This window comes from Halichoerus grypus, chromosome 1 (assembly GCF_964656455.1).
Source record: "Halichoerus grypus chromosome 1, mHalGry1.hap1.1, whole genome shotgun sequence".
NCBI classification, from domain to species: Eukaryota; Metazoa; Chordata; class Mammalia; order Carnivora; family Phocidae; genus Halichoerus; species Halichoerus grypus.
Window position 1 is genome coordinate 129,448,574 of NC_135712.1, and position 12,091 is coordinate 129,460,664.

Sequence of the window (12,091 nt, forward strand, 5' to 3'; positions counted from 1 at the left end):
AAAAAGGAGTGAAATACTGGGGCGCCTGGGTGGCTCAGTAGGTTAAGCGACTGCCTTTGGCTCAGGTCATGATCCTGGAGTCCCTGGATCGAGACCCACATCGGGCTCCCTACTCAGCAGGGAGTCTGCTTCTCCCTCTGACCCTCCCCCCTCTCGTGCTCTCTCTCTCTCATTCTCTTTCTCAAGTAAATAAAATCTTAAAAAAAAAAAAAAGAAATGCTGATGAACCTTGAGAACATTCTGCTAGGTGGAAGAAGCCAGTCACAAAAGGCCACGTATTGTGTGATTCCATTAATATGTATAAAGTGTCCAGAGTAGTCTCTAGAAACAGCAAGTAGAGTAGTGTTTGCCTGGGGCTAGGGTGGTTGCCAGAGGGTGGGGAGTAACTGCTAATGGGTAATGGGTTTCTTTTGGGGGTGACGAAAATATTCTGAAATTAGATACTGGTAATGGATGTACAAGCTTGTGAATATACTAGCAACCACTAAATTGTACAATTTTCTAAGGGTGGATTTTATGATATATGAATTATATCTCAATAAACTTATTTCAAAATATTAGTGGCTTAAAACAATAACCATTTATCCATGGTTCTATAATTAGCACTGGACTCAGCTGGGCATTTCTTCTGCCACCCTCACCTGGGGTCCCTCCTGGGGTTGCTGTCATCTGGAGGCTAACTGGGATTGAGTGATCCAAGATGGCCTCACTCACGTATCTGGCGCGTATGCTGGTCCTCTGCTGGGGCACCTCAGCTTTTCGCCAAGTGGCCTCTCACCCTCTGGTAGAGTAAGATACCTTTCCTTAACATTGCATTTGATGGCAGCAAGGGGAAGCTGCAAGGCCCCTTGGAACCTCAACTTGGGAGTCCCAGAATATCACTTCCAGTACATTCTACCCGTCAGAAAAAGTCACAAGACCAGCCAGATTCGGGGGCTGGGGGGGGGGGGGGAGGTGGAGAAATAGGTTGCAACTCTTCATGAGAAAAGTGGCAAAGTCATGTTGCAAAGGAGCATGCATATGAGGGTGGACAGAATTGTGGTGACCATCTCTGCACACGCAAAAATACCTACTTCAAAGGGCAGTTGGGAGGGTCAAATGTGATAATGCATGTATTTAGCACAGCACCTGGTGTGTAGGAACCCTCATTAAGTGGTGGCTACAGTGAATATTAATAAGACACTACAACATCACATGGCCCACCCTAATTTCCCCAATCCCCCGTGCTGAGAACAGATTGCAGACAGCAAAGCTGGAAAGGTCTAGACGTTGTATAGTGAGTGAATACCCCTTACATGTGGAAACGAGGGCCCAGGGGGGTGACAGACCTACTCAAAGTCCCTTATTGCCCTTTGCTCACAGGGGATTCAGAGGTCTGAGCACGGCATCTGTCTTCTTCTAGCGCACGTGGCGCATGCCCTCTGACCCCTGGTCTCACACTCTTCCCCCCGGACTGGTATCCTGGGTCGGGCTGTAATCCTAGTGCCGGCTCCAAGCAGGAAGGTCTCAGAGGGAAAAGAAGCACAGGAGGCAAAGTGTTGCCTGGGATGAAGGAGCAGGAGTCCCCGAAGTTAGGGGTAACTCAAATGTCACAAAATGACAGCCCACGGGTTGTATCCTGTCCCAGACATGCTGTTTGGCTGCAGTTGTTTTTTAAAAAGATTTTATTTTTAAGTAATCCCTACACCCAACATGGGGCTTGGATCCACAACCCTGAGATCAAGAGTCACATGGTCTACTGAGTGAGCCAGCCAGGCGCCCCTGACCACAGGCTTTTTTTTTTTTAAATATTGGAAGAGTGACCAATATTTAAAAATTGAGAGATTCCTGGGGCGCCTGGGTGGCTCAGTCAGTTAAGCGTGTGCCTTCGGCTCAGGTCATGATCCCAGGGTCCTGGGATCGAGCCCCTCATTGGGCTCCCTGCTCCACGGGAAGCCTGCTTCTCCCTCTCCCACTCCCCCTGCTTGTGTTCCCTCTCTCGCTGTCTCTTTCTCTGTCAAGTAAATAAATAAAATCTTAAAAAAAAAATTGAGAGATTCCCCATAAACAGTTCAGGTTTATGGCTTTTTCTGAAAATCAGAACGATCTGGCGATGCTGAGTTGAATTTCCTCCTGGTGACACTGGCTACTCTGAGGGGGGCCATGTGGTCTCTCGCTCCCGGCAGCGCCCCCACCCCCACCCCAGGTCACTGTCCCCTGGCTGTCTGACAGTCTCTGCAGACATCTGAGTGTGTGCTCGCTCGTACCCAACCAAGGAGCACTTGCAAGGAGGAGTTGGCCGCTTTTAAGCAGTCTTTGTTGGCTGCATTTTAGAGAGTTTGTTTTGTTTGTTTGCTTTTCTTTTTAGAGGCTTCCAGCAGCTTCTCTGAATCACTGCTCAGGCTCTCTCCCTAGTCGGGCCTACCTACACCCCTCGCCCCCCACCCTCCAGACCTCTGTGAAATGGGTGGGAGGTGGGCAGGAAGAGCAGGTATATTATGAAGCAGATGGTAGGTTTGTAGTACCGCCTGCCTTCCTCTTCCCAGGCCTCACCTCCCTCCTTGTGCCCTCTCTCTCCTTAGGGACCTGATGTCCCCATGGTGACATCAGGGGACCAAGGTTCCCAAACACAGGTGATCAGGGCCCCACCATCTGGACCATTTCTTACTGTTCCCTCAGGATCTCCCAAACCTTACCCACTCATATCAGTTAAGGGGCAAGTGGATGCTTGCTCTCACAAGCCTTACTCTCCTGAGGAGAATTCCTCCTATATTTTAATAAAACAAAATGGAAGCCACCAACACCACTTGGGTCAACAGGGGACGGGAGGCCTTTGTTCCCAAAGGCTGCCTGGCGACTGAGAACATCTCACTGCTAGGCCGTGTTCTGTAGAGGTTGGGTCCAGCAGGGGATCTGTATGAGTTCCAGTCACTCATATGGCTTTCTTTGCCCGCCATCTTCCGTGGTGGACCACACCATCATGCCACACAACTCCAAGGGGCCCTGTCACGTGGCGTTCTGTGAGCATGGCGCCCCCTGGAGTTGGGCGGTGCAGCAGCCCCCGGGGCGGGAATGAGGATTAAATGACAGAGCACGTGGGAAAATCCCACACATATCAGGGATCAGTATTTTTAGAACACCTGACCAGTCTTCTCCTATGATGAAAAGCAATACCAGAAACTAGCCAGCCCACGACACTAACCTGAGAAATAGCAAGAGTTTCCATTTATTGAAAGCTTGCTATGGACAAGGCACGTAAGGCATCTCTTTGTTTATACAATCTTTTTTTTTAAGTTTTTTTGTTTTTGTTTTCATTTTTTTTAGAGAGAGACAGAGAGAGTGGGAGAGAGTGAGTGGGGAGAGGGGCAGCAGGAGAGAATTTCAAGCAGACTCTCTGCTGAGCATGATGCGGGGCTTGATTCCCAACCCATGAGATCATGACCTGAGCTGAAACCAAGAGTCAGACGCTCAACTGACTGCGCCACCCAAGCACCCCTATATAATCTTTACATAGCCCTCTAAAGTAGCTTTACTTGTTATCCTCATTTTATAGACAAACACATACCTAGAAGGGTATCCTGGCACATGGGAGGCTTGCGAAAACTAACATGTATTGAACTCTTACTATGAGTATGGCACTGGGATAAGTACTTCATATATATTAACTCATTTGATCCTTCCAACACCCCCATTTTACAGATGAGAAAACTGAGGTTAATCATATTGCATGCTCAAAAAAGACTTACTGGAATCAAAAGGAGTGCAAAAAATAAGGATTGATTATTATAGACATAACTGGGTCTGTGGATCTGGAAATTGTTGAAGGATGGTTATCAGAGAGCTTATGTCACTTGCCCAGGCCACATAAGGACAGATTCAAGGTTAGAACTCAATGCCAAAGCTTGATCTCTGTCCACGTGACGTACAGGCTCTTTCCAAGATGCCCTGAACGGACAGAGTTTTTCAGCGAGGTGAGTGGGGTTGCAGTTCGCCTGCCCTCGGGGCATCGTGTGTCACACCCTCCTCCACTCTGTGCTACTACCTGGGCCGTGGGCATGGAGAAGGCGCACCCCATTTGCCCATCCCCACAGGACAGTGCTGCCCACAGGGGGATGGTGCCCATCCCTGGAATGATGACCACAGACACCCCCAGAAGGGCACGCATATAGCCGGTCCTGCTTCCTGCCACTGGTGTCTGGAAGCCACACAGCCGACACCATCCACAGGCCCCTCCGCCTGGTCACTCCATTCACCAGAAACAAAATAATCCATCCCTGGCTCCTCTGAAAAGCGTCAAATATGCCCTGAGACGCAAGGCCTTGCCAAAGTTCTGTTTCTAATACTTAGCGCTGCACTCCCTCCAGAGCCTTGCCGAGAGTGCCGGGCCTTCTGGCAAACCACAGGATTCACTCAGAGCCCATGCTTGTCCTCCCCTCAAACTCCAGATTATTTCCACGGTTCCCAGCAGTCCTGCGGTTGCCTGAAGAGGTTGAACCTGTTTGTGAGCAGGTCTAGAGAAATTCTGAGTGCAGAGTGGAAATTCTCCAAGTCAGGCGGAGTGGGGGAGCAAAGCTTCACCAGGGCTTCCGGGGAGAGGAGGATGAGTGCGGGGAGGGGCCGCAGGGGTGAAATCCCTCAGCAGAGCAGGCAGTGAGCCCTGCAGCCTTGGTTATCTCCTGAAAACCTTACAGGAGGGGGTTTCACTTCGAACGGGTTATGTGAGCAGCCTGTAAAAGTGCACATAAAATTCATGATTTCATTTGTTGTAGGGATGCTTCTAAGGACAGTCACCCATTTAGGGACTTCTTTCTAAGATCTGTAGGAATTTCTCTTAAAAACTAGTGTGAGATGTGAAAACTGGTGAAGTTCCAGTAAAGTCTGTATTTGAGCTAATAGTATTTGAACTATGTCAAATTCCTGATTCTGCTCATGGTGGATGGTTATATAATATATCATCACTGGGCAAAGCTGCATGAAGATAACACAGGAACTCTCTGGACTATTTTTGCAACTTCTTGCAAGTCTTTAACTGTTTCAAAATAAAAGTTATAAATTGTAAAAAAAGAAAAGTACTAGAAAGAGCATCACTCTCCCTAAAAATTCTAGTATATAACTTCTCTGATGGTGACAATTCTGATGCAGAATAAACCTCCATTTTCTTTGGCTACCGGGAAGCTCAAATTTCAAATTCATTCTGGAAACTCCAAGGCCCTTATGGCCTATATATTTATGTTCTTTCTCTAGATATTGACTTTCTATTCTTTCTTTTTTAAGATTTATTTATTCATTTGAGAGAGAGAGCGAGAGTGAGCACTTGCATGGGGAGGGGCAGAGGGAGAGGGAGAGAATCTCAGGCAGACTCCTGATTGAGCACAGAGCCTGATTTGGGGCTCCATCTCACCACCCTGAGGTCATGACCTGAGCAGAAATCAAGAGTCGGACGCTCAGTTGACTGAGCCGCCCAGGCGCCCCTGGAGTTTCTATTACTTATATTTCCCTCCTCCTGACTTTTCATCCTTACTTTTATATTACCATTATTTTATTGTGCATATTCCTTGTGAGTGACTTCAAATCCTTTATGGAAAGAAATAGGGCATTAATATTTAAGTTAATAAAATAATTGGCAGCTAGTTTATGAGATATTCATATGTTTGGGATTTTTTTTTTAATCTAGGATTTCTGTTTTACTGTTACCTTAAAGCACTTACCTTGTATCACTCCTCCACCCCCTGGCATAAGATTCTTGCCTGGAGCCACACGCAGGAGTCTTGCACATTGAGAGTCTCAGCCTTGGTTAGGACTGTACTAGGCAGAGAGATGCTCAGCTGAGGACCAGCGTGGCATTTCCCTCCAGCTGGGCCAGCCTTAGTCTGGTGGTCAGTCTGCAGGCAGTTCTACCTTCACAATTGCCTTTAGGTGTTGGAAGTTTGAGGTCCTTGAGCCAACCCCTACTCAAATGCCAATCCTCCTCCAGGGAGGGACATTTAGAGGCTACCTAGAAAAAAAAAGCCCCTTTTGTGAACAATTGTGAGCCACACACTGCTCGGAGCATCCTGTTGTTATTATAATTCTTTCCACTGTGGTCTCACTCACAACTCTCAGCAGATGAAATGCAAAGCAAATAGGGAGCATACTATTCATCTGCAAAGGAAGGAGGGAACGGGGCAGGCTCCTGACAGGGGTGGTACCTCCCACCCCTACCTCTCCAGCCACAAACCAGCGGAGGGGAAAGGGCAGGGTAGCCTGGAAGCTCTGCCACTTACCAGCACTGTGAGCTTTGGTAAGTCTTGTCCACTCTGTGAGCCTCAGTTTCCTTATCCACAAAATGGGGTAAGTGCCCAAACCAAAGACTTATTTTAGCGTAAACAAGCAGTAATATGTGTAGAGGACTTAGCACATTATCTGGCATATTGTTGGCACTCACAAATGTTCAATCCTTGCCCTTCTTCAAGAACAATAATCATATTTAACCTTTATTATGTGCTAGGTGCTGTGCTAGATTATACAGACACAAAAATAAAGAAAATAGTGTTTCTGCCCTTAAATGAATGACAATGCGTGTTGATAGGATACTCACTATGTACCTCCTCCTATTTAAGCCTTACAACAGCTCTATGAGGTTGGTAATGTCATTCACTCCCATTTTACAGGTTAGAACAGTTGTTTGCTGGGAATAGTGGCAATATCTCTCAACTGCTATGAGAGAGGCATGGATTAAACATTGCTCCTGGGATTTGAGGATTGGGAGACAGTAGACAGCACTACTGCGAGGGTGTGAGGGGTTCTCTTTCCATGGAAATTTCAAGCAAACCCGGGGGGTGGGGCGGGGAGGCTATTTGGTTAAAGCAGCCCTGGCCAGGGCCTAGGGAGTGTGTTAGAGGATGTCCAATGCTCCTTTGGGTCTTCTCTTCCCATGGCTCCCTGGTTCTCTTCCCTGCAGGTGTCTACAGCAGAACCCCGGGGACAGCCTGCCCACAGCCAGCGTCATCCTCTGTTTCCACGACGAGGCCTGGTCCACCCTCCTGAGGACTGTGCACAGCATCCTTGACACAGTGCCCAGGGCCTTTCTGAAGGAGATCATCTTGGTGGATGACCTCAGCCAGCAAGGTGGCTATGGGCTCCTCCCGCTCCTCGGGTGGGCCTAGACCCTGGGGGGTTCCCATGCAAAGACTAGGGTTTAGAGCCTGTAGAGGAAAGGTTCCCAGAAGCATACCTCCAGATGAGGATTCAGGTGCAGGTAACTCATTAGTGAAGAGCCCCAGGGGCACCTGGTAAGGAAGTGGGGGGAGAAGACATAGAAGACAAAGCAGCCAAACAAGGCAAGGGGGTCCCAGCGAGGATCTCAGGAGGGTCGCTCCAGCCTGATCCCAGCGGGATCTCTCCCAGTCTCAACCTCCACACAGTCCAATATGCTTCTTCCCAAGACACTCAAGAATCACAGCAGGGTGGCCATTCCTTATCGCTCACTGCCTCCTAGACACTGGGTAAAGCACTTGACATGTATTAGTCACTAGATCATTCCTGTTTAGCCTGATCCATTCATTTTCCAGACGGAGGAAGCTGAGGCCTACAGAAGAGAATTGACCAGGACTGAGTCATGCCAAGGGCAGCAGAGTCAGGCCCAGAGCCCAGACTTGCAGAATCTGCTCAAATGTTTCTACTGACAGGAAACTCACTACTAGGGACCAGCCCCTTGCCTGGCTGAGTTGTTAAAAGAAGATGGAGACAGAAGAAAGTTCTAGGTCAGTGGTTCTCAAGCTTGAATGTAATCAGAATTGTCTGGCAGGCTTATTAAAACACTGATTGCTAGGATCTCCCCCAGAGTTTCTGGATCTGGTACTGGGCCCCCATGAATTTGCATTTCTAACAGGGTCTCAGGTGATACGGATGATGCTGGTCCGTGGACGACACTTTGAGAACCACTGCTCTTCTTCAGCTGGGGCCTCAGGCTTTATTTCTGGCTCAACCAAATGGCCTGTGGAGCCCCCCGCCCCCCCCCGCCCCGGGCCCTGTGGGGAGAACAGACTGCTCCAAGGGAAACTGAACACTTGCTGAGGTCTGAAAAACACCTTTCTAAGGGGAGTGACGGAAGACAGGCTCGAGTGGCCACTGGCCTCTGCTAGTTCTTCTGAAGGGCCTCATGTTGGGAATCTGCCCAGCCCGGGCATGGAAGTGAACCAGACTATCCAGAGGCCCCAGAGGCGTGTGAGGTTACTGAGGTACAGACAGCTGCGTACTGGGCCGGACGGGCAAGCAGGTCCTGGCCTGGGCTGTGTTGGCTGGTGGAAGCACCCACAGACTCTCCGAACTCTCGGCTGTGCCGGGGTCCTCCCAAGAGCACATCTGTGGCTCCTCCCCCGTCAGACTATGAACTGTGTTATGTCAGAGTCCCTTGGTAGCCTTCCCTTCTCCTTCTGTGTGTAGAAGCCGAGGAGCTGGGCCCCAGGGCAGTGGGGTCCTCCAATGTCCTCAGCATCTTCTTTTTTTTAATACTCTCACCCTTTAAAAAAAAAAAATATTTTATTTATTTACTTGAGAGGGAGAGACAGAAAAAGCAAGAACAGGGAGGAGGGGGAGAGGGAGAGGGAGAAGCAGACTCCCTACTTAGCAGGGATCCTGAAATGGGGCTGACCCTGAGAGCATGACCTGAGCAGAGGCTTAAGCGACTGAGCCACCCTGGCGCCCCGTCCTCAGCATCTTCTGCTTTCCACTTAGCCCTACTTGGAGTGTGGCTTTTGGCCTCCTAATCCAATGAGGCTACTCTACCTCTGCATATCACGTCACATTCCAAGCAGAAAAGGGTGAAATGCCGAGGTCAGCCAAGTTTGTCCTTTAGAAAAAAATCCGTAAAACAACAGTTTTTTCCAGAATCTTCTCATCTAGTGTATTTCCACCAGAGTTAGATTAAAAGGCTATTACTAACAGCAAGGGAGTCTTGGTAGGTTAGTGCTTTTAGCTGCCCTGAACAAAATCAAGTTTCTGCTAGTGAGGTAGAAGAGGAGAATGAATGTTGGACAAGACAACTAGCAGTTCTCAATACCGTGGAGTCACCGAGGGGCTGGTTCTCACACATCCAAGTTCAGAAATTTTAATTTGCTAACAGAGGTCCTTCTCTAAGCAATGGACTTGGGACTAACAAACTTATCAGAAAAATAATTATAAAGTAATCGACATAATATTTTACCACCAAGAAATTCAACAGCCAATGACTGGGAATCCTTATGTTCATTGCTCAGGACAGTTTCCTCTGCAGAAAAGTCTCCCTGAGGAGCCACGTGCTGCTCAGAAGGCAGCTCTCCAGGGAGTCTGGTGGGGCCTTCAGGTAAGGCTGCCTGAGCCTTCCCGAACTCCCTGGAGACTCAGCTACCAAAGTAGCAAGACTATGTGTATTCCCATCAAGACTGCCTCTGGGCTGGAGAACCAGGGAAATTCTTGCTCTTCAGCACAGTTGTGTCCAACACACATGTACTGAGTGCCTACCACAGGCCAGCCCTGTGCTAGGGATCAGAGCAGTGGAAATGTATGAGGTATAATCCCTGCCCCTGAGATCTTAGTTCAGTGGACTAGGAGCACCCCATTTCTAAGACTTCATGAAGGACACTACTTCTCCATGAATGCATTATTCTTTCTTCCTTCTGTCTCCACTAGCTTGTTCATCTTGATGTATGCATGTGTGTGTGTGTGTGTGTGTGTGCATGTGTGTGTTTAAGATAAGAAAGCTCTTAAACACAAAACCTAATAAGCTTCTCCCTTTACCCCCTCTAGAATCATTTTCCTCAAAGAACGTCTAGTCTCTTGGTCTCGGATTTTCAAGTCCCACTTTCTCTTCAACCCACTGCATTGCTATCCACCCCTACCGTTACAATGAAACCCTTTGGCCCGCACCACCAATGATCTACCAGTGGCCACATTTAATGGACCTCTGTCTTTGACCTCCTTGACCACGGCCTTAGGTCAGATTTCTTTAGCGGAGCCTGAGATGGGATTCATGTGCTTGTGATTTTTAGGGGGTGTACTCTCAGGGGAAGCCTATAGGAGAGTAGGGGAAGCAGGAGAGGCAGAGGAAGGAACTGAGCCAAGATGAGGTTTCGGATGAAGTCCAGCCACAGCCTGATCCCATGGACAGTTCTGCAGTGCCAACTGCATCTCAGAATCTGTCCTGCCTTGAAGCGAGGGAGTGGGCTTTGATAGCCCTGCACGGTTTGGTCATTGACCCTGGGCACCTGGGGCCAGGGGCAGCATTCTGCAGGACTCTCTGGCACTCACAGGAGAAGCAGTTCTATACCCAAGGGCATGTCCCCGGAGAAGGGTGCAGACTAGTTAGCAACAAACCTACAGCTGCTGGGCACGTACAAACCAAACCAAACCTAAGAAGGGACCCTAGGTCATCTGAGTCGGGCACCAACAGAATTTGCATAACCCACTGCTGCATTTAGAGAAGATTAGCCATTCCTCTCCTCTCCGGGTTTATGACACCATCTCTCCTGGCTTTTACTGGAAGGAATACCGACCCACCCCAAACTAATGAAGCAACTTACATCTTAGCAACAGCCATAGTGTGATGTATCTGAGTCTCAGGACCCTGGTGCTCACCACAGCTCCCAAGAGAGAATTGCTGACAATGATCCTAGTGATGGTCATCACACTCTCATTGGCTGTGGCATCTGTGACCCCACTGACCACAACTCTGTTGATTCCAGGACAACTCAAGTCTTCTCTCAGCGAATACGTGGCCAGGCTGGAGGGGGTGAAGTTGCTCAGGAGCAACAAGAGGCTGGGTGCCATCAGGGCCCGGATGCTGGGGGCCACCAGGGCCACTGGGGACGTGCTGGTCTTCATGGATTCCCACTGTGAGTGCCACCCGGGCTGGCTGGAGCCCCTCCTCAGCAGAATAGCTGGTGACAGGTAACTTCACCCTTGGGGTCTGGGGAGCAGAGGTGGGGCTGGGAGAAAGAGTCTACAGCCTCCACCACTCACAGAACATCTATCCACCATTGAACAAGTCCCCGAAGCTCCCCATGAGAGAGTAACATGCTTCTTTGTTTTTTTTTTTTCAGATGTTTGAGTTTGAGCCTTTTCAAAAGTATAGGGAGGTACATTGGAAGGGAAGTTAGAGGTCCTCCATCTGCTTTGTTTTCTAAATACAAAAACAGGGGCCTGGAGAACAGCTTCTCTTTTTTTTTTTTTTTTTTTTTTAAAGATTTTATTTATTTATTTGAGAGAGAGAGAATGAGAGACAAAGAGCATGAGAGAGAGGAGGGTCAGAGGGAGAAGCAGACTCCCTGCCAAGCAGGGAGCCCGATGCGGGACTCGATCCCGGGACTCCAGGATCACGACCTGAGCCGAAGGCAGTCGCTTAACCAACTGAGCCACCCAGGCGCCCGAGAACAGCTTCTCTTAAGTTGCAAATACTCCTGGATAGGGTAACATCTTACCATGGTGTCACTCCCTTTGTTGAAAAGTCAGGAATTTTAATCAGGATTATAATATAACCTGAGAAAAAGTCTTTATATTTTGTTCATAGGTACTTACCCCTAAACAGAATGTGTTAGACTCTGTGATTGCTAAACTTCAATCAAGAACCAGCATTGGTTTTTGGGATGAGAGGTCTCTAATGTCCTAACTAAGGCCTCAGGAATGTGAAGTCAGAGAGAATTGCATTACACACCCCTTAGCCCAACATTTAAAATTTTTTCTTTGACCATTTCTCTGTTCTTTTTCCCCATCTTGCTGTCATTCGCTCCCCACTTCCTTGCTCTCCTCATACTGTTCCTAAATATGCCCTGTCAACCATTTTCCCCAATCTGAATATCCCACTAAGAAAAAGCAAAACCTGGTGGCTAGCCCACCTTGGACCACCTCAGGCATACGCCTTGGGGTTTGCGGAGGCCTAGTACACAGTAGGAGTTCAACAAATGATTGTTTCTGATGATGGCCAGCCAGATAGGGCAGATGCCAGAACCAAGCCTTATGACTTCTATCCTTGCACTCCTCCCCATGGTATACGTTCAATGTCTCCTTTGAAGTCGGGGATGACAACATCTAAGAAAAGACCTTTCTGGATGAGGAGGCAGAGGAATTAGCATATTCCACTAGATGAAGGAGGTTTCAA

The 12,091-nt window shown here is 48.6% G+C and overlaps 1 protein-coding gene across 5 annotated transcripts in view; it reads left to right on the forward strand.

Moving 5' to 3' along the window:
• The window catches only part of GALNT15 (polypeptide N-acetylgalactosaminyltransferase 15), a 46,345-nt gene that overhangs the window by 11,749 nt on the left and 22,505 nt on the right, over positions 1–12,091 (forward strand). For 2 of the 5 annotated variants that reach the window (XM_036078082.2, XM_078072041.1), the window contains exons 2-3: positions 6,920–7,086; positions 10,680–10,884. The exons of 1 other annotated variant lie outside the window; for it this stretch is intronic. In XM_036078082.2, coding sequence (XP_035933975.1) covers positions 6,920–7,086; positions 10,680–10,884 — 372 coding nt within the window. Of the gene's footprint in view, positions 1–6,919; positions 7,087–7,529; positions 7,722–10,679; positions 10,885–12,091 lie in introns of all 5 variants that reach the window. 2 more of the 5 variants (XM_036078083.2, XM_078072046.1) reach the window with 2 other exon arrangements.